Consider the following 20,829-nt stretch of genomic DNA (forward strand, 5'->3'; position numbering starts at 1 on the left):
ATAGATAGCGAACTGGCATGACGCATTCCATTATCCCATGGCCGATTGATGCAAAACCTTTCTTCCTGCAGATGCAGGTTCGCTCACATTGGCGGCGGCTCTACGCAATCCACAAAATAGAGGCACATTTAGTTTGCTTCAATGATGCTATTTTATGCATTGCGTTATCAAATGACGAATGGTATACTCGTTGCATGATTATGATATAGACCCATGTTGCAGAACACTCTCCAATGTGCACAGGTAAACTTACGATGATACGGGCATTTCGGCCTCTCCTTGGTTAGTTACATATGCACGACCTCTCCCCCGGACGTTTGGCTCCTGCTTCGGCCAAGAACCTTCGCTTACGATCTAGATATGTTGCCCGTGGTCGCTCCGTCTGGACCTGCGCTTCCTCACGAGAGTTTGCTGCATCCTTTGCAATACGCAGTAGTCCAACAATTTGTCTTGCCGCAAACCAATCGCCCGCTTTACGGAATGCTCGGATGAATATCTTGTAGAAGGGCCTGGCATGCCTCTCGGGATGAATTAGCTCTCGCATCGCTGGCGTCGAGGGGCTGCTCGCTTTGACGGTATCGAATAAGCCCGTAGGATGAGCCTCGGAACCAGGATAACCCAAGACAAATAAGCGATCGAATAACACCTTGATTGTTTGAGGAGGATATGCTCGATTCCATTGCAGGACAGACTGAAGAAGCAGATTGGCTGTGACAGGGTCCACGGCGGCTCGGCGCCATGATACCTTGTGCAGCATATACCGAGCCCATTTAGCGGTATTGAAATCGGAGCGCCTTCGGGTCGCTGCGCGCAAGGCTCTGGTGAGGACCAGATTTCGAACCAGCGGTCGATTCGGTTGCCACCTTATCTCGTGTATCGGCTTCCGAAGCTCCGTTGCGAATACGAGGGGGCCGGCAGGTGGTCCATCATGTGGGATAGGCCATTGGACGGGAAGCATCTTGACAAGTCGCTTCGTACGTCTAATAAGATCTTTGGAACGGCTGATAGGAATGTCACGAAAAAGTCGACTTGGCAGGTAAGAACGTAATGTTCCCTCAAGCCGCCCGTCGTTGAGACGCTTCTCTAAGCGCTCAGCCAAAGTTACCGGAATGTACTGCTGACCAGATCGAAGGAGTATGTTCAGAGCCGTTCGCCATGTCCGAGGGGAGAACACGATGTCGTCTCGAAGGGCGTGCACCAGAACCCAGCCAAAAATGGCTCTATGGCGATGTTCAAGACGAGCGTTCGGGTCTCTTGTAACGCCATTAACCCAGTTTCGTATATGTACTGCACGAAGATGGCCGTCCTCGAGCCATCCTGGGTCCAGTGCTCGGTGTGCGATGTCAAGATGTCCTTCACCGAGGGCGCTGTAAAAAATGTGCATGATCGTCGCTGGCCAGAGCTCGACCTTCATTGCCCTAGCATACTGAAGCACCACACGCATACCTGGAACATTCCCAGAAAGTGTGTAGGCCAACTGATTTACAATTAGGGTTGCTGGTACGGCGTTGTCTCGGAATAATTTCTGAACCTCCCCCATGACCACTTCAATGGGAAAGCGAGCAGGCCAATCTGTGGCAAGTGCAGCTTTCAATGCATAAACAGCCAGCTCCGCCTGCCAAGCAGAGGACTCTTCAGGATCTTCTGGGAGTCGCAGAACTTGCTGGTCCGTGAACAGCCATTGGAGAGCTCGCGAAACGAATGGTCCATCTTCGGGAAGATCTGCCATGCGCAGGAAGGCGAGCAAGATTGAGAAATGAACGATTGGGGGAGAAGAACACGTCGCGAAGGAATCCATCCACATGCTCCACAATCGATCTCGCGTGGAAAGAAAACTGTCAGGTCTGCCATCCAGGCTTGCCCTGTGGAGACTGACAAGACCGCATACAACTGCCCATGAAGTGACAGTCTTGCGAGCCTTCCGAGTTTCTTGACGAGAGAATCGGTCGTCTTCGAGGTGATATGGTTTGGTCTGGGAAGACCAGGAGGGCAGGAAAAGAAGCATGAGACTGTCAGGAGATTCGACCGCCCCTGATAATGCACTTATTATCTCGCCCCTCGCCCAATGGTGCAGAACAAAATCGTAGCATCCTCCTTCCGAGTTGGTCAAGGCTAAACCTGCGACTGGGCGAATTGCGTTCAAGAGGAAACGATACAGGTCGGTGGCCGTCGGGATGGGTAAAAACGGGGCCGTCCCGATTTCATCAGTTCTTTGAGGAAGGGGGTTCGTTTTCCAATGAAGGTGCATTGCCGGAATGATGGAGTTGATCAGAGGTCCGACGAGATGTGTCATTTTACATTGAGCACATGCCAGCCAGACTTCCCAGTACAAGGATGGCAAGCTCTTCCATCCAGCAGGTTTGGGATCTGCATTGTAGGATATGACAGCCCGGACGGCTTCTTGCAGGATGTCTTCTGTTAACGGTGAGGATAGAAGTCCGAAAATGTAGGGGCCGTAAACATGTCGAATGCGGAAGTGCTGCAAGGTTGGAAAACAATTGCTGGCAGAACGGATGGCCACTTTGCGACGAAGTACTGCAGATACATAAAAAATATGTTTCCCATATGCAGCATCGGGCTAGCGCTCACCAGTTTTGCTCTTATGTGCTTTCCCCAAGAATGCCATGAAGAGCCAATACGTATCCCGTTCATCCAACGGAACTCCCAGACGGTGTTTTTCTTTCCCAAGTCTGCGTACATATGTCCAATATGTATTTTTGATGTTCGATTGACATTGAAACCAAGAGGTGAGTTGGTGGAGGTCGTGGACATGGCCCCGATATCTTCCATTGGGTTGACATTTGCTGCCAGGAATGGGCGAATGTACAAGAGATAGACTCCCGAACAAAGTAATGAGCGAGCTCAGGACTCCTTCGCGTGCAAGAATTATATCTTCATCGAGTCGCTTCGCGGAGAAGTACCACCGCATCAGGATGTCAGGCGACATCTGTTCTCGAGATTGCAGCAGAGAAGGTTCTCGACAGAACAAACATCGTAATTGGGTAGCTCCAACCGATATGAGGGGTTCCAAATCCATATCTGAGGTGTTGGCGACATTATGAGAACGAAGAGGGAGCGCTTTAGGACGGCTCGTATTGTTGCTCGGTCGGAGTGGGGGATGGGCGGTCGGTGACGGGGAGTGTGCGCTGATAAGGATTTGTTGAGCATCGGGAGCGGCGTTATAATAAGAGCGTAGTAAAGCCGGATCTGGTGGTCGAGGAGGGACAACGCGAGGCCGGATGTCCTCAGGATACCCAGGAGTTGAGGCAGCGTTCTCGACTTCTTTCTCGCACCTCTCAGCTCTCCTCTGGACCTTTACAATCTCCGGGGCCTTTCGCCACGGATACGCTTCGCACGCAATACGGAGTCGAGTTGATCCGCAGTCTGTAGATGGTCCCACGTTGGATACGCCGCGTACTCGTGTGTGTCCCGCCCGAGCTGTTGCCGATGAGTGAAGACACCGTCCAATCGGTCTGAAGACGTCCACCCAAGCAGATATACATCGAAGGAGAGTGTCATGCGCCAAGTGCTTGATGGGACGTCTGCCCATCACTTGCTTGCGCAACATGCCATGTCATGCACTGAGTCTGTGCTGACGGAATTGGCGCATACAGGTAGGGTTGGCTAGCAGGAGAGAGCCTGAGGCCGGTTCAACTGTTCGCCCTAAGAATGCGAAGACCCTGAACGAGCCACGTGGTAAGTGGCGGTGTAATTTTCACGTGCAAAATCTAGTGGCGGTGCCTTTCGGTGCTGTACAGTTTTAAGCGCCACCTTATTTTCCCCATTCCAGCCGTCCGCGTTGCCCTGCAAACAACAACCAGCCTTGAAATATCCGTTGAGCCCATCAAGGTATAACAACGCTGTTAATATATTGGAACTTGCACTCATGAGATGCATGACAGAGGTCAATCGGGAGGCACTCGTTTTCTCATTTCACCCACTTCGTGAGTACGCATCTATGAGTTGCAAGCGCTCGTCTGACCCTCGTCTAGGCATCTACATCTAATCCACCAAAATGGGAGCTACTCGCGCTGAGAAGGAGAAGTACTTCGCCAAGCTCCGTGAGCTTTTGGAGACTTACCGTGCGTGAGCTTCTCCGATACAACAGCCTCAGGTGCTCATGCATGTTATAGCCTCCATCTTCGTTGTCAATGTCGACAACGTCGGCTCGAACCAGATGCATCAGATCCGTGTTGCCCTTCGTGGCCTCGGTGTTGTGCTGATGGGCAAGAACACTATGGTTCGCCGTGCTCTGCGTTCCATTCTGTCGGAGATGCCCCACTACGAGCGTCTCCTCCCCCACGTCAGGGGCAACGTTGGCTTCGTCTTCACCTCCGGCGACCTTAAGGACGTCCGCCAGGCTATCACCGCCAACCGTGTCCGCGCCCCTGCCCGTGCTGGTGCTCTTGCCCCGGTCGATGTCATCGTTCCTGCTGGCAACACCGGTATGGAGCCTGGCAAGACCTCTTTCTTCCAGGCCCTGCAGATCCCTACGAAGATCGCTCGTGGTACCATCGAAATCGTCGCCGATATCAAGGTCGTCGTCGCCGGAACGCGTGTCGGTTCATCCGAGGCTACCCTGCTCAACATGTTGAACATCTCTCCGTTCACATACGGTATGACCGTCCTACAGATCTACGATCAGGGCACGTGCTTCCACCCCGACGTTCTCGACATTGACGAGAAGGACCTGATCGACAAGTTCCTCTCTGGGATCAAGACGATCGCCTCCCTCTCGCTCGCCCTCCACTACCCAACCATAGTCTCAATCATGCACTCCGTGGTCAGCTCGTACAAGAACCTCCTTGCCGTCTCCCTGGCTACGGACTACACGTTCGAGGGCTCCGCTAAGGTGAGGCGTCCATCTAACCCTATTTTATTTCGCGCGATGTTTCTCTATACACTGAAAATTCCTAACGTCTGCGGACATGCGGGATTTAATTGTTCTATCTCTGACGATATTTTGCCATTGACAACACGAACATTGATACTCATTCATTCATTCAGGTCAAGGAATACCTGGAGAACCCAGAGGCGTTCGCAGTTGCCGCCCCGGTGGCCGCTGCCGAAGAGGTGGCTGCCCCGGCCGCTGCCGCCGAGGAGGAAGCTGCGCCTGCTGCCGAGGCTGAGGAGTCTGATGACGATATGGGCTTCGGTCTCTTCGACTGAGCGCGGGTACCTTACGCTCTGTTCCATATATGACTTTAATGGCATGTTGTGGAAATCCATCCTTGGACTGTTTCGAGCTGTTGAGTTTCGAGATTCGAGATGTGAACAAATCATGCATCATTTCTACAAACACACAATCGCCACCCGTATGCATACTGTCATTCAACCCCCTTCACTCATTCTGCCAACATTTATGGACTCTATGCACAAAAACGTCCGCAAGGCAAAGTCCTTGACAGGAACAGTCAAAAGAAGGGGATGAAAAACGGAGGAGAGATTCATGGTGAATTAATGTAATCGCAGGAGATTTCTCTTTGCCCAGAGGAAAGAAGTCTAAGGTACAGGCGGGGACCCGACAGGTCGGGTGACTAGGGAAGACGAGATGAGATGAGAGGGAAAGCTCATACCTGACGCCGACGGAAGGTGATGTCCCGCGGCTTGGAGGGCGTGGTGATCATCGTGGTGTAGTTATGCGGGGGCACTTTGTCAGCCTTCATCTCGAGCTTGCGTACGATGAGCGCAAGGAGTGTGCCAAGCTGCACGTACGCGAATTGCTCGCCGATACAACGATGACGGCCAGAACCGAAGGGCTGGTAAGGAGACTCGGTGCCCTTGCTGACGAGACCGAAGCCGTAGTCGACCTTCTCCCCCGTTTCGGTGTACTCTGCGTACATGCGGGCTGCGTCAGAGTTGGGGTCTACCCAGCGAGATGGGTCCCACTCGAACGAGTTGGTCCAGATGGCGGGGTCGATCTGGGTGATGCACGGCGCGGCGAGGAGGAAGTTGCCCTTGGGGACGATGTAGGGCTGGTCTTCAGAGGCGTTGCCGAGTGTGGCCGGGAGAGGCATGTCCGAAATGACCTTGCGCATCAGGCTGTGCAGAGGTGGGTGAACGCGCAGCGTCTCGCGGATGACGGAGTCAAGCACGGGGAGATCCTTGAGTTCCTCGAAGGTGGGCGAGCGGAGGGTACCGTTAGGTGCGCCGAAGTGCTTCACTTGCTCGTCGTACATCGCCTGCTGGACATCAGGGCGGACTGCGAGGTTGAGGAGGCACCATGCCATGGTAGCAGAGCTCGTGTGTTGGCCAGCCATGAGGAGAGCGATCATGATGTGAGCGATCTCACGGTCGGAAAGGACACGGCCATCCTTGTAAGACTGATCCATGAGGGAAGCAAGCATGTCATATTCAACCTAATCAAGAGGTTAGCAAGGAATGAGTCAGGATCACATATTCCCACCTCATCAGACTTGCTCGCACGGCGTTGTTGCAGGATGTTGACGTAAAAGTCGCTCATAGCCTTCTGCGCCTTGTCACGCCTGCGGTAGCTGGGCAAAGGGAGGTTCGGGAACATGAAGTTGAGCGGGGTGAAGCCACCATCGAGGTCCATATACAGCTGAGCGAAGGTCTTGTCCATCTGACTCCTGACTTCCTTGCCCTGGAGTGTGCGGGAGGCAGTGAGAATGGTAAGCTCGGACATCTGCTCGAAGGCGTCAAAGTGGCCCCAGTCTTCCTTCCCGCCCTTGCGATAGGCCGCAAACTCGGGCTCGCTGTTCAGGAAGTGGTCAAGCTCGTCCTCGATCATGCCTACATAAGCGCGGAAGTTGTCGGTGTTTAGCCCAAACTTGACGAAACGCTTCTGTTCCATGAGGATGTGGTTCGGCACATCGTATACAACACCTTGGCCGAACACCGGGGTGGTAAGATGCTATTCAGTGTGGGTTAGTCGATCTGGTATCCCCAATCGTATACGACTACATACAGTGTAAGCATCCTCAGCGCAGACCTGCGAGAGCTTTCCCCCCAGAATCGTGTTGGTGCCCTTTGCTCCCAAGCACACGGTCATCTTCCGACCAAGGAGGATGAACGTGAAAACCTCTCCATACTGTTCCGTATTCAAAAAGGTGGAAACCACGATGAAAAAAACTACACACCTTCTCCCGCATCGAGAAGAAAAACTTGTAAGGATCCATGCCGTACGCGACTGCCGAACCGATGAAGGGTATCAAGTGGAAGACCGTTGGGGGCTTGGTACGATCCCTCGGTAGGAGCTGCCACACCTCAGCTGTTTGTTTGTACTTAGGATGCGTCTTGGGACTCACAAGTTGACTAGCGACATTGAGCACAATTGCGATGATCGGGAAGACAAGAGCGAGTGTAACAGCGATGATTGGCCAGTTGGGGTTGGCCAAATATGGCTCCAGGAATACCCGTCCCTGTTCCACGTAGGGCTTTGCTTGCTCCATGTAGGGCTTTGCCTGCTCAACGTAGGGTTGAGCATGCTCCCACACCGTCGAGATCAACGTCGACATCCTTTTTCTCTAGCAGGGAGGGAGGGGGGAGGGTAAAAAGAGAAGAGGGTAGGGTCGAGGAGCAGGGGACGCGTTGCAATATATGCGGACCAGGAAAAGAAGACGTTCCGCAAAGTAGTTTGTCCGTTGGGGGTCAGGGTTCAAAGAAGCATGGGGTGATCGGGGTCCTCGCCGGTGGCCGGTCTGGTAAGCGGGGAGCGCATCGTAAGAGAGATGACCGATCCCTTAGTGAAGATTTCTCGCCCTATGTACGGCAACCTATTATCAAAGATTGGCTATTGCAGGCTGAGTAGACCACAATATTGATGAGCGATTTATTTTGCCTCGTAATAACCTTTCTTCAAATCCATTGACAAATTCGGTCGAGATTCAAATGCCAAGTGTTGGGGCATGCAACCAATCAGAGGTGTTCAGCTTCGCATACGAAATTATTCTCGATATACACTATCAACCCTATCCTCCTTCCGACCCACCTAAATCGCCCTGCTCCTCCTCCAGATCCTAGGCAACACCCACTCCCAGGCGTACAACAGCGACAACGCTGCCACCACCGGCCCCACACATATACGCCAAACGACAGCTTTGGCCGTAATCCTCCACTCCTGTGCTTGTTCCCTCCTATGCGGAAACGCAAATAACGCCCAAAAGGGGATATCTGCTGCTAGCAGTTCTAAAACGTTCAGCGGCGCTGGCATCCGATATCCTGTCCGCCTCTTCCTCCCCGGGAGGTAAGTGTAGTCGATCATAGCAGTTACGAACCCTCTCTGAGCTTCCTCGTTCTCCCTCTGCTCGCCACGAGCTGCGAGCTCAACGGTAGCGAACTCGATGAGCCATATGTAACCTGCGATGGCGAGGATGACAGCTACGAGGCAGGCGATGCGTGTCTCGTAGGGTGAAACAGGTGAAGTGAACGCGTCGCGCAGGAGGAGGTATGGGTGCCAGGGGTCGCCGTTAAGTGCCAGGGCGAGACCAACGATACTCGTGAGAACGATTGGGAGGAAATAAAGTACGCTGGGGATGAGTGCGCGCGAGAGTAGGTACTCGAATCGCGTTGAGGTGGCGATGACGGTCTTGTTGACGAAGAGATGGATTGGAGAGGGATGGAGCGGTAGGTGGAAGGCGATGAGAGAGACTGCGATGGATGAAAGCAGAAGGAGGAAGGAGAGCGTGGATGGTCGTGGGGGGTAGGGAAGGCCGGTGAGTAGTGAGAGGAGGGAGAGGAGCCGAAAGAGTGAGGGATGGAAAGGCAGCTCGAGGGAGGTACAGATGGTGAATACTGTCCAGAGGATCTCCGGGATGCCCCATTGGGGCATCAGAGAGGGGTATAATGCCAACCAAATGGCCAGCAAGAGGTGACCGATTCGTAGGACGAGGGCATGCAGGTGGAGTAGTCTAGTTCAGCTGGTTCAGAATAGCCAGGTATATGGGGATGAGCAGCATACCGGGGAGTGGAAAACGAGTCCATCCATGCCAGAAGACGAGAGACAGAGGACAGAGATTCTGCTATTAGAAAGAACGGGTGTAGACCGGTTCCCCAGGTGGTGTGAAATGAGAGTTGGATGAGTTCATGACTTCCAAACGACGCCGGAACGGACAAAAGAGGGAGGAAATCGACGACTGAGAGAAAGGTCAACAAAATGCTAGCTATATGCGGACATTCTCACCTCGACCATATCGTCCTGGCGCCACGCTGTCCCAAAGCACTCGCTCAGCCTCCCCATCTCCTTCTTTGAGCCACATTTCCCAGACTTCCTCCACCAGTCCTTCAAGGCGGGCAGATATCCCTCTTACGCGCTCCTTCGCCTCCCACGTATTCCGCGTGCTCTTCCCTTTCACGCCTTCTTCCAGCTCGCGAGAACGCTTGAGCGTCCTTAAGAGAGCTACCAGTATGAGAGCCGTCTCGCTCGCGCTGCGGTGCGGAGAGATGGCAAAATGTTCACACAGACTGGAGAGGGTCGCGCTTTCCGGGTTGGGGATATCAAGAGAGCGCTCAGGAATATGGCCGGCGAGCGCGCCATTCGTGCTTGACACCACGGGGATGGTGTTATACGATGCCGACTGGTTCGCAGATGGCAGGAGAGGCGTGGTGGGGGTTGTCATCGTCTCTTAGAGTGAGAGAAGATAGAAGGAAGGGACAGCGAACTGGGAGATGGGTGTTAAGGCAGCATGGGATCACCCGGAGACAGGAGAATCAGGAGAAGCAATAAAGCGCTCAACTGGAGGAACGTGCTAAAACACCCCGATCTGAAGCCTGTCAGGGTCCACCTTTGATGGCTGTGCTGCGGTTCTCCCGCCGAGAATAGCAGTGCACAGTCGTTTCATTGACACCGACACTGGTACAAGCTGGTGTCGTGCTCAACATTACCCTCTCCTGCTGCTTGGATTAGCTACGATGAGCTCATTAATGTGGACACTTCAATCACTTCAGGAAAAAGCAAAAGACGCTATCTATGCACTCTCGTCATGCATATGCCGAGAACAGGCAACACTGAAGATCAACGGGCGGACGTTCAAGCTGCTCAAAGTGCTTGGTGAGGGGGGCTTCTCATTTGTCTACCTTGGTACGTACCCATTTTGAAGCATAAGGTGAAGGTTGAAGGTTGCGTAGCACAAGATGAAACGAGCGGACGGATGTTTGCGTTGAAGAAGATTAGGTGCCCCACAGGCGCTGAGGGAGTGCGGGAAGCTATGAGAGAAGTTGAGGCATACCGGCGCTTCAGGTCGGGTTTCGGTGTTCTGCGGTCCTTACTATTGCTGACATAATGTATCTAGACATCCGAACATTATTCGTATTCTTGTGAGTGCTCCCAGGATGCAGCTGAGCGTTGACTGACGTGGTTCAGGATTCTGCAGTAGTCCAAGACCGCGACGGTGATGGGCAAATCGTCTACCTCTTCCTTCCCTATTATAAGCGAGGAAACCTACAAGACCAGATTAACAGTAACACCATCAATGGCACCCGATTTTCAGAACTGGAGATGTGCAGGCTCTTTAGGGGAGCGTGCCTCGGTGTGCGGGCAATGCACGACTATCATCCAACGAAGGAAACACTCCCCCCTGCGGGAGCACCACCCGGACCGAGCACGCAGGTCATTCCTCATCCAGCGGAGAACGGGCACCACGAGCACGATGCTGATGAAGGGGACGAGCACGAAGGTCAAGGGTTCGCGTACGACACAAGGGACAGCGTTCCGCTCATGATTCGGCGGACTGTGGATGATGAGGGGGATGTTGTGTTCGATGGGGACCAGGAGCTGAGAAATGAAGCGACGAATGGGGCACCGGAGAATGGTGAACCTGTTGAGCAGGGCGCGGTCGTGCCCTACGCGCATAGGGATATCAAGCCTGGGTATGATACGCGGCCGAGTTTGAAAGGAGATAGACTGATTGTTCCCAGGAACATCATGGTCGCCGATGATGGCACGACACCAATACTAATGGACTTTGGATCTGCCATACGCGCTCGGATACCAATCAAGACTCGGCAGCAAGCGCTTGTGCAACAAGACCTCGCTGCAGAACAATCAACGATGCCGTACCGCGCACCCGAGCTGTTCGATGTCAAGACGAACACGACGTTGACCGAAGCAGTCGACATCTGGTCGCTAGGATGCACGCTCTTCGCACTGGCATACAACCACAGCCCGTTCGAGACGAACGCGACGATGGAACAGGGAGGCAGTATGGCTATGGCTGTCATGGGTGGTGTTTACAAGCACCCGCCAGGGTACCAATACAGCCAGGGATTTAGGAACTTGATCGATGCTATGCTCAAGGTCAGCCCGGAGGAGAGACCGGATATAAACCAGGTATGTTAACTACTCTTTACTGTTCCTCGCCTGGCTTACGGTTCGCAGGTGATTGAGATGACAGACAAAGTGATCTCCACGCTGTCTGCGTGAGTGTGGATTGGACTGTTGCGTAGATCGGGCTAGCAGTTCGCCGTTCGTCGGGCTAAGAGACAAAGGAACGGACATTTCCTGCCTCGTTCTGCTCGGCTCTGTGCTAGGCTAATGTTACATATTATGGCATCTTTATTGTACGCCATGCGGAGTGTGCTATGGATGGGTATACGTGCTTGACGGGTATCGCCTCCTGATAGAAGGGAGGTTAGGCGGCCACAGGTTTGGTCTTTTGCTTCTTGGGTTTGGTGGAGATGGGGACATCGGTGTCTTTTGCTCTCTTGCGCTTATGCGGAGCAGCAGCAGCAGCAGCAGGGAAGGCGTTAGGTTTCGCCAGTGCTTCCTTCGCCGTTTTCTTCTCTTTCTTCGTCGCTGGGATATCGACAGCTGCTTTCACACCTCCCTCATTCACAGCTTTTGTCGTCGCCTCTCTGTCCTCGGCGACCTTGTCTCCATTCTTTGCCTTTGTCTCCTCCACTTCAACCTCCTTCGCCTTCCTCAACGCCTCTCGGCGCATTTTTCTGTTGGGCGGCTTTGGGCCTTTCGGTTGGACCGCTCCTGTGATCCGCTCCGGAGGTGGCGGGCGGTCCGCATCCATCTTCTGTACGATCTCACTGGCCTCGGCTCCAGCGAGCGCATCACCCTTTTTCTGGGCGTCATCGACATACGCCTGAAAGCGTCTGAAACGTCGTTTATGGCTCTTCGCGACCTGGTCAGTGGGCGTCTCACTAAAATAAAGCACGGCGTACCGAAGACTTCACATGCAGCTCCGAGGCGTTGCGTGATGCGAGGAACTTTCCTGGGCATACGAAGCAACCTTCTGTTTTGGTGTCACCGAGGAATGTATAGAGTGGTGATTTGAGTGCTTGTTCGACTGTGACGGCGGGGACAATGTCGCTTAAGCTCTCTACAAGCATTTTATTAATTTCTAAACAAAGCAGGATGAATGAATACGAACCATCATCATCACTATCAGTTTCGTCGTCGCCATTTTCTTGAGGTCTTTCATCCATTTCATCCAGCTCACTCCCGACCTCGAAACCCTCAGCATCCTCCTTGTCAGAGCCTTCGTCAGAGTCGGACGACTCCGACTCGTCTGTGTCCGTATCCTGGAGTCCAAGGATCTCTTTCTCCTCCTCTGTGATCCCCAACTTCTCTTCCCTTTCATGTCGCTCGATCCGCTTAGCGACTCTTTTATACATCTTTGGAACCTTGTCCAATAACTAACAAGAGATATGTTCGATATGGCCCTCAACCTTACGCTTAGAAGTGAGTGGCGAAAAAAGTTGCAGAAGAGCCCTGAAAAAGCACGTGAGAAAGATTTATGTTAGTCTGTTCCTAGCCAGATCTGCTCCTCGACCCCATTGTGCACCTGAGCGTCCTGTTGAGCACGTCTCCTACCATTCGCCATGAACTGTGTCGCTGGTCCATCAAGGGCTGTTGCCCGTAGGCAGTCGAGTGCTCTTCGACACTACACCTCATCGGCAGCGACACAAACTGCTCCAAAACCCAACCCTGGCAAATACGCCGCCTTTCTCCCAGCAGACCATCCCGACGCCCATGACTCCAACAGCACCGCTCGCAGAATCCTCGCCGCTGCAACTCATGGCAGATCTGGTACATGGGGATACAGACCGGCATATGATAGAGGGATGCAACAGCAAATGACGCTGGAAGAACTCGCACGACAGGGACAGTCACGACCGCACCCAGAACAGCTCGAATTCGAAGAGGCTGTCCCGTCAGGGCTAGAGGTAAACGGCGATGGTTCGTTGGACGACGACTCGTTGGACGCGATTCCATTGGGATCAATTTTAGAGCTGCGAAGGTGTGTCTATGGGATTTCTTTCGTATATTTGTGTTAAAGTAGTTCGCAGAGGCGGTTGCTCGTATCACGGGTGTCTCCTAGGTCGCGCCGTTGTTCCAATGACAGGCAGACCCGTAATGCGTACAATCACCCCAGCTGGATTTCTGCTGTCGCACAATCTACACGACGTATTCTTCACTGTACCAGAATACTTCCCGAAGCAACTCGTGCTCGGATGTGGAGCGGACGACTCGCCGAAAACTCGGGTGCAAGAAAACTCTCGGCTCGCAATTATACGTCGCCTGCTAGAGCTCACCAAAGATGTGGAACGTCAAAGCAACCAAATCAGGAGCCGTGCCAATCGACTGCATGAGCTGTTCCGTTCCAAGGATCCAGACGGTTGGTCTGCGCTATCCGTGGTGGACGCGGCCAGGTTCATCGACGGCACCAATCCAGACCGTATCCCGTCAACGAGGACGATATTTGCGACACATAAGTACATGTTTTCCAATGAGTTACAATTCCAGGTGGATCCCTTACGACATCGAGTCAGCCAGACGTATAGCGTTCGTCCACTGAACGACGTCAACGCAGTGAGAGATGTGAAAAACTGGGCCTTGAGTAACACGGAACACATACCACGCTTCATTGACAAGGCTCACACGATAATAAACGCGTCTCGAGCCCTACGAAGGGTATTTGGACCGATTGAACCAATTTCAACACCAGACCTACCAAAGCTCAACGAGGACGACCAGAAAATTATCCGCGCGTTGCAGGTCTATGCTGAGCGCACGCGTTATCTGCAACAGGATCCGGTCGACGTTCTGGCACAAGTTATTATTGGCCAAATTGGACTGTATGGCAAACTGTCAACTGATGCTCGGGATATCGTTTCCACTTTCCTCCAAGAGCTGGGGGTCATCACCCCCTGGAAGGATCTGACGGAGAACCGTATCCTTGTTCCGCGACGGACTCAGCAGCAGCAGGATGCCTTTGAAGCCGATGGGAAAAGGATGCTCGAATTGCACGACACCGAGTTGAAGAAACGAGAAACCGGTTCCAAGGACGAGAAGCGTCTATCCGAAGTGCTCACTACAACTGACTTTTGTCCTGATGATGACTGTGCGCACATCCGGCACGACTTTGGCCAGCTCCCCGTGTTTGTTATCGATCAAGTGGACGCGCAAGAGCTAGACGACGGTCTGTCGGTGGAAGTGATACCGGGGAGCACTGATGTGTGGCTGCACGTACACGTGGCTGACCCAACACGCCTGCTCCATCCAGACAACGTCTTCTCCCGTGAGGCACGAAACCGAGCAGAGACGATCTACCTGGTGGAGCAGACGATCCCGATGCTGCCACGGTCGCTCGCTATGGCAGGCATGACGCTTGAACCTGGGAATCCGCTGTGCACGTTGACATTCAGCGCGCGGGTGTCAGAGGATGGCGATATGACCGATCTGCGAGTGCAGGCTGGTGTCATCCGCAACGTGGTGCGCATTACGTACAACCAGGTGGACGCGCTACTGGGTTATACCCCGAAACCGAAGAGCGAGATCCTGAAAGCGCTGTCTACCGCGCCTGTCTCTGCCACACCTGATGCCCCACCCGCCGATGTATCAGTCGATATTATCAAGCTACTTTACGCCACAACAGAGAAAGTGAAACGCCGGCGACTAAATCGAGATTTCTTTGCGCGCGGGGACGCCACACTCACCGCAACTGTTTACCCATCCACGCTTCCTACGAACGTACGCGTACCTGATCAGCCACACCTATGGCACGGATTTCCCAAGTTTGATCTCAACTTAGAAGCACTAAGCAGTATGGGCCCCGGTCAGTCCCTGGTCCAGGAGTCCATGATCGCGGCGGGGCGGATTGCGGGTCGGTGGGCATATGAGCGCGGGATCCCCCTCATCTACCGCACTGCACAGTCCCCCATCGCTCCCACTGCAGAAGCGGTTGCGGAGGCGCTGGACCTGAGAGATGCACACAATATTGTGGCCTCTACCGAGCTCACCAGGCTTGGAATCTCCAATGTCGGAGCGCGAAACGCGTCCGAGCCAGGGAGGCACTTTCCCCTCGGCATTTCCCACCTTGAGGGTGGGTACGCGCGCGTGACGTCCCCCTTGAGGCGGTACTCGGATCTGGTGAACCACTGGATGCTCAAGAGTGCACTGCGCGTGCCGAACCTGACCAGTCTGCCCTTTGACAGGGAGACGGTGACGGTGATCGCGCAGGAGATGAATTACCGCTCGAGGATGCTACACAAGCAGGAGGTGGCGAACCAGCTGCTCTGGACCATGCGGGCGCTGAACCAGGCGCTGGTGACAGACGAAAACCCGGTTGCAAAGGAGATGCTGCAAGGGAGTGTGCGCGGGATCGTTTCGAATATGGTGGTATCCGATGGCCGGCATTTGGTCCAGTCAATGGAAGTGTACTTGCCCGATCTGGGGCTCAGAGGGTCGATGCAGTCGCTATCGCAGGACGAACTGAAGGACGTGTGGCCTGGAGCTGAAAGGCAATTCAGGATCACCGAAGTGAGGCTTTCGGGTACCCCTTTCATGGGATGTGAGTTTGTGGGCTAGTAGCCGGATATCGAAGTAGATATTGGAGGGAGCATCGATGACCCGATGAGCGATGCGGTGATATGGATGCATAAGTATGGTATATTCTACATTTCTGCATTTGAGAATCCATCCCCACTTAGACCGAACCTAATGTAGCTGAAGAGCAGATTTCTGTACAGTGTTGGATTTCCCCATATGCGTGCTAAGTCAGCGGTGAATGACCGATCGGGTGAGGAGAGAAATGAGAGCAAGGTGACCTAAAAAGGAAAGAAGGGACGAGAAGGTGAAGTGATGTCGGTTGATGGGTGTAGGCAAAAGGACAGGATCCGGTTGACCCGGTGCGTCGGTCGTTTCCGGCTGGCGGGTGAAGTGAGCGGGCCGGACGGCGCACGTTTGTACAGCGTTGCAAGTGTGTTGTTGATAGGTGTGTCGGAGAGAGCAGAAGAGAGAGAAGAAAGGGAGATAGAGATGAGTTGAACAAGGGTTAATGTCGGATATGCCCGGAGATTGTTAATGATTGTGTTATGATAAGGCCACTCCAGTCGGATGTCTCAGTGGGCCGTGTCTGGGTCTAGAATATTGTAATGAGCATGACATCACAGGGTGAGGGAATGAACGAATGGGTTGTCTCGCACGTGGGGAACGCAGATCAGGTGTATGCGCATACATCTTGCTCAATTCACTCAAAAGGTTTGACCGTTGTCGGCTCTTCTTGCACATCTTGTGCTTCCCCCACCATCCGCCTTCCATCTCTCCACCTGCATACATCGGCAAACTCACGGCATACACTGACCATACAACGCACCGTCCCTGTCCCGGCATCCCCCGCGTCTATTTCCCCGCACCGTTCGCCCTCAATAAATAGCCACCCACACGCTGCGATGACAACACAACTCCCACACCCGCACGACCCATCCATGCCTGTACTCAACGTCGAGGAGGGACAACGGCTCCTCGTCGTTTCCAACCGTCTCCCGATCACAATCTCAAAGGATGCAAAGGGCGAGTACCATTTCAAGATGTCCTCGGGAGGCCTCGTATCCGCCCTCTCAGGGTGCAAGAAGAGCATGAGCTTCACCTGGATCGGTTGGCCTGGTTTCTTTATCCCTCCAAAGGACCGCCCGCTTGTCGACAAACGTCTCGAGGAGGAATACTCTTGCCAGGCTGTCTACCTCGATGACGACGTCGCAGACCGGCACTACAACGGTTTTGCCAATTCTATCCTTTGGCCCCTCCTCCACTACCATCCTGGCGAAATGAACTTCGACGAAGCAAATTGGCTCGCATACCGTCAGGCCAACATGCAGTTCGCCGAAGTCGTGCGCGATCAGGTCCGTCCGGGGGATATGGTCTGGGTGCAGGATTACCACCTTATGCTCATGCCGATGATGCTGCGGAATATGCTTCAAGGGGGCAAGGCCGGTGGACTCACGAATGAGGAGATGCCACGTATCATGGAAGGTGTGCACCAGGCACCGAAGCAGGCAAACGGGCACGAGCTCAAGAACATCAAAATCGGCTTCTTCCTGCATACGCCCTTCCCAAGCAGCGAAATTTACAGGTGCGCCTGCTTATTTTACATGCTCGACGCGTCCTGACGCGTATTATGCAGAATTCTCCCCGTCCGAAGGGAGATCCTTCTCGGTGTTCTGCATTGCGACCTCATCGGTTTCCACACGTACGACTACGCACGTCACTTCCTCTCTTCCTGTACTCGCATCCTGGGATTGGCGACTATGCCCAACGGTGTCGAGTTCGAGGGCCGTTACGCGCACGTCGGCACTTTCCCCATTGGTATTGATCCAGACCAGTTCATTGACGTCAGTCCGGTTTGCGTCGGGGTTGGACAGACGCTGACTGGACTATAGAACTTAGAGAAACCCGCTGTGCGGGCGAGGATATCTGAACTGGAGCAGCGGTTCAAAGGAGTCAAAGTCATTGTTGGTGTGGACAGGTTGGACTATATCAAGGGTATGCCACAGAAGCTGCATGCGCTCGAGATGTTTCTCGCGGATCACCCAGAATGGATTGGCAAGGTGCGCAATTGTCATGACAATAAACGGAGTTGCTGCTGACATTGTGTCAGGTTGTACTCGTTCAGCTCGCCGTCCCTTCGCGTCAAGACGTGGAGGAGTACCAAAATTTGCGTTCGACAGTGAATGAGCTCGTGGGGCGCATCAACGGCCGATTCGGCACAGTCGAGTTCATGCCTATCCACTTTATGCACAAGTCTCTCCAGTTCGACGAACTCTGTGCGCTCTACGCTCTCTCCAACGTCTGCCTCGTCTCCTCTACCCGGGACGGTATGAACCTCGTCTCATACGAGTACATTGCGTGCCAGCAGAAACGCCAGGGCGTGTTGATCATCTCCGAGTTTGCGGGGGCGGCGCAGAGCTTGAACGGGAGTTTGGTTGTCAATCCCTGGGACCCGAGGCAGGTCGCAGATGCGATCTATGATGCCGTAACGATGTTGCCGGAAACGCGTGCGGAGAACCATAAGAAGCTGTTCAAGGTGCGCTTTGCCGTTCCTCCTGGCAAGCACCTATGCTGACACGTGACGCACGATGCAGTACGTCTCCAAGTACTCAGCGGCATATTGGGGCACGTCGTTCGTCACGGAGCTGAACAGGATAAAACAAGACGATGGGATGACGCGGTTGATGGATATGGGCATGCCCAGTGGAGAAGCGACGAGGGAGAGGGAAGGCACCAAGCTGGAACACGGTGCTGACGCATAGCACTCATGCTGCTGTGGAAAAGCCGAGGTGTAGCCCAGAGCTTGGTGGTGCCGATCGCAACATGCCTGTGTAATCGGCTCTTTCACCTGAGCCTCGTTTCGTTTCAATTCGTTTCGCGTCAAATGTTTTATGTACCCGTGGACTTGTGGGAAGAGAGGGGAGAAAACGTTGTGAAAAAGTCTCAGGGGAGAAGAGGAAAGCGGAAAATGCCTGTATTCATACTTTACTTCTCGATTATAGAAAATTTGCTCGGTGTATTTTGGTATGGAATTTGATACAATCACATGCAGGTACGCGTCACTAGGGTCTATCATGCTAGTAATACCTTTCTTCTCTCCTGTTCTCCAACCCCTCCAACGCTGACGATGGCCCTTCCTTCCCCTTCCCCACCCACACTAATCCCCTCCCTACACCTCACCTCCCACTCCGCACTAGAACGCGGTCAAGCCCTCTGCACACAAGCGAACAACAGCGTGATCCTTTCATCTCAGCTGGCGGTGTTGGCGCTGGCGAGGGGGTCGGGGTGGGGTGAGAGGGCGGTTAGAGGAGGGGTGGAGGGTGCTGCTGCTGTCTTATCAGGCCTAGTAGGGAGGAGGAAAAAAGTGGTCTCGGATCTCAAGGTGCGTTCTGTTGCCACTTGCTGGGGCTAGATGAGGGCTGACACTTTTGCCGGAGGGAAGAGGTGGGACTCGGTGAGGGATGAGGCTGCGAGGGGGTTGGAGGGGCAGTTGGGGAGGATGGAGAGGGTGCTGATGGGGAGGAGGGTTTGGGCACCGGGGGAGGGAGGGGTGGACCCGTTTGTTCTTGATGAAGAGGGAGGTAACGAAGTGGAAGAAGGTGGAAGAGGTGGGGCTGACGAGGATGAGCAAGGTGACTGTGAGGGTGAGAGAGCTCGGGTTGGACAGAGGGGGAGAGAGGGAAGACAGAGGGTGGGGATGGGTGTGAATGGGTTGAGGGAGAGAGGGGACAGGGAGGCACGGGGGAGGAAGAGGTTGAGGGATTTTGTAGATGAGAGCGGGGTGGAGGAGCTTATGGACCGTATCGAAAAGGATCGGACTGTGCTTGATGTGTGTTACTCCTATGCTCTCATGATTGTGCTCATACGTTCGTAGGACGCCCTCCGGAGTCCGGATGTCCCCTCCCCTCACGCGCTCAGCTCTGCCCTCGCACATCTCCGCAACTCCCTCCCTCCCCCCTCCCCTCCTCTGAGACAACACATCCACGCCCTCCTGGCTCAGCAAGAAGAGCATACCTCGACAATGTCAATCGCCCTCGAGTCCCTGACAACACATTACGAGCAGATGACGCACGCTTTGACCGATGTACGCGAGGGGGTGGTACTGGAGAGAGAGGACGTAGAGCTGCTTGTGAGAGATACGCAGGAGGTGGGGCCTATATTGGAAGAACTGGAACAGGCGCGCGCGAGTGTCGAGCAGCTCGAAGAGCAGCTTAGGGAAGCAGGGCAGGAGAGGGAAAAGGAAAAGGAAGTGGAAAGCGCTTGGCAAGCCCTGGAAGCGCTCACTACCGGCTTGACGAGCTTTGCGCTCCATGTACTCGTGTTGGAGGAGACGGTCGCCGCTACTCTCCCCGGGCTGAACGCACACCTCGCGGCTGTCAGCTCGCTGCAGAGCGGGTTCGAGCAGGTCGAGAAGGCATATTATGCTTTGGTGCTTGAATTAGACAGGCGGGCGGGGGCGAAGTCAAGAGCGGAACGGATGATCCGAGAGCTCGAGGGGCAATTAGAACGTTGGCGCTCAGGTACTTTTTTCTGCTTGTCTATTACAAACATGCTGACAAGGAACAGAGGAAACGGACGCAAGAGCAGAGTTCCTTGCTACTGCGGGGGAATGGATACCCCTTAACCTGTGTCCGGGGATGACAGACGCTCCTGAGGAATGGGAGGTGAGAGCTGGAGGGCTGGAGATGGGGGTTGAGGTGGGGGAGGAGGAGGTGCGGTTGGTGAGTGGGGTAGATTGTGAGAAATTTGATGCTAATATTTCTGTAGGCGAGGAGGGCGCTGGGATGATGAATGTTTATTATATTGTTTGAATTGTACCTTAGGGATCCGGACTTTAGGGCGATGAGTGTAATAACCAACTCAAGAGAAGCAAGGGGAGCGAAATAAACTCCGCTCAAACTTCCGCACAAGAACGCAGTGAGCGCACGTGGTTATGAAAGAAAGAGGCTGTGTAGCGGAGTCAAAAATAATGCTGTGGCTCTCAAACTGCGGACAGAACGTACCTTGCACGGGAGGATCCTTTGGACTGTTAGGGTCAAGCGCCCGTTTACACCGTTTCTACTCAGAGTGCGACTTTGGACTTGGTTATTCCT

General features: G+C 53.9%; 9 protein-coding genes across 9 annotated transcripts; 4 read left to right on the forward strand and 5 right to left on the reverse strand.

Moving 5' to 3' along the window:
* Window positions 1-161: 161 nt before the first annotated feature.
* DACRYDRAFT_114280 (uncharacterized protein) lies at window positions 162-2,092 on the reverse strand. The gene has a single exon (XM_040769788.1). It carries the CDS (start codon window positions 2,003-2,005, stop codon window positions 284-286), a length of 1,722 nt encoding a protein of 573 aa, XP_040631870.1. The 5' UTR covers window positions 2,006-2,092; the 3' UTR covers window positions 162-283.
* Window positions 2,093-2,113: 21 nt separating this feature from the next.
* DACRYDRAFT_20547 (uncharacterized protein) lies at window positions 2,114-3,597 on the reverse strand (the record flags this gene model as incomplete). Its single annotated transcript, XM_040771978.1, has 2 exons — window positions 2,590-3,597; window positions 2,114-2,535 (listed from the first exon to the last, which is right to left on the reverse strand). Coding segments are annotated over exons 1-2 (1,401 nt in total), but the record flags the coding sequence as incomplete, so codon positions are not given.
* Window positions 3,598-3,825: 228 nt separating this feature from the next.
* Window positions 3,826-5,330, forward strand: DACRYDRAFT_20548 (uncharacterized protein). The gene is made up of 5 exons (XM_040771979.1): window positions 3,826-3,849; window positions 3,903-3,944; window positions 3,993-4,082; window positions 4,134-4,852; window positions 5,008-5,330. Exons 3-5 carry the CDS (start codon window positions 4,016-4,018, stop codon window positions 5,167-5,169), a joined length of 948 nt encoding a protein of 315 aa, XP_040631872.1. The 5' UTR covers window positions 3,826-3,849; window positions 3,903-3,944; window positions 3,993-4,015; the 3' UTR covers window positions 5,170-5,330.
* A 101-nt stretch (window positions 5,331-5,431) lies between these two features.
* DACRYDRAFT_20549 (lanosterol 14-alpha-demethylase) lies at window positions 5,432-7,516 on the reverse strand. Its single transcript, XM_040771980.1, has 5 exons — window positions 7,269-7,516; window positions 7,101-7,217; window positions 6,929-7,051; window positions 6,407-6,874; window positions 5,432-6,359 (listed from the first exon to the last, which is right to left on the reverse strand). The coding sequence occupies exons 1-5, from the start codon at window positions 7,476-7,478 to the stop codon at window positions 5,571-5,573; spliced, it is 1,707 nt and encodes a 568-aa protein (XP_040631873.1). The 5' UTR covers window positions 7,479-7,516; the 3' UTR covers window positions 5,432-5,570.
* A 357-nt stretch (window positions 7,517-7,873) lies between these two features.
* On the reverse strand, window positions 7,874-9,578 carry DACRYDRAFT_114283 (uncharacterized protein; the record flags this gene model as incomplete). Its single annotated transcript, XM_040769789.1, has 3 exons — window positions 7,874-8,870; window positions 8,921-9,095; window positions 9,143-9,578. The coding sequence occupies 3 exons, from the start codon at window positions 9,576-9,578 to the stop codon at window positions 7,952-7,954; spliced, it is 1,530 nt and encodes a 509-aa protein (XP_040631874.1). The 3' UTR covers window positions 7,874-7,951.
* A 283-nt stretch (window positions 9,579-9,861) lies between these two features.
* Window positions 9,862-11,380, forward strand: DACRYDRAFT_47799 (Pkinase-domain-containing protein; the record flags this gene model as incomplete). The annotated part of the gene is made up of 6 exons (XM_040774784.1): window positions 9,862-10,039; window positions 10,087-10,198; window positions 10,251-10,275; window positions 10,322-10,827; window positions 10,876-11,287; window positions 11,336-11,380. Coding segments are annotated over 6 exons (1,278 nt in total), but the record flags the coding sequence as incomplete, so codon positions are not given.
* Window positions 11,381-11,487: 107 nt separating this feature from the next.
* Window positions 11,488-12,608, reverse strand: DACRYDRAFT_20551 (uncharacterized protein). Its single transcript, XM_040771981.1, has 3 exons — window positions 12,339-12,608; window positions 12,130-12,287; window positions 11,488-12,080 (listed from the first exon to the last, which is right to left on the reverse strand). The coding sequence occupies exons 1-3, from the start codon at window positions 12,580-12,582 to the stop codon at window positions 11,589-11,591; spliced, it is 894 nt and encodes a 297-aa protein (XP_040631876.1). The 5' UTR covers window positions 12,583-12,608; the 3' UTR covers window positions 11,488-11,588.
* A 181-nt stretch (window positions 12,609-12,789) lies between these two features.
* On the forward strand, window positions 12,790-15,935 carry DACRYDRAFT_114286 (RNB-domain-containing protein; the record flags this gene model as incomplete). The annotated part of the gene is made up of 2 exons (XM_040769790.1): window positions 12,790-13,208; window positions 13,258-15,935. 2 exons carry the CDS (start codon window positions 12,790-12,792, stop codon window positions 15,776-15,778), a joined length of 2,940 nt encoding a protein of 979 aa, XP_040631877.1. The 3' UTR covers window positions 15,779-15,935.
* A 742-nt stretch (window positions 15,936-16,677) lies between these two features.
* Window positions 16,678-18,498, forward strand: DACRYDRAFT_47421 (alpha-trehalose-phosphate synthase t; the record flags this gene model as incomplete). The annotated part of the gene is made up of 5 exons (XM_040774755.1): window positions 16,678-17,321; window positions 17,373-17,580; window positions 17,629-17,796; window positions 17,847-18,272; window positions 18,331-18,498. The coding sequence occupies 5 exons, from the start codon at window positions 16,678-16,680 to the stop codon at window positions 18,496-18,498; spliced, it is 1,614 nt and encodes a 537-aa protein (XP_040631878.1).
* Between the last annotated feature and the right edge of the window lie 2,331 nt (window positions 18,499-20,829).

Source organism: Dacryopinax primogenitus, assembly GCF_000292625.1.
Source record: "Dacryopinax primogenitus strain DJM-731 SS1 chromosome Unknown DACRYscaffold_3, whole genome shotgun sequence".
Taxonomy (NCBI): Eukaryota; Fungi; Basidiomycota; class Dacrymycetes; order Dacrymycetales; family Dacrymycetaceae; genus Dacryopinax; species Dacryopinax primogenitus.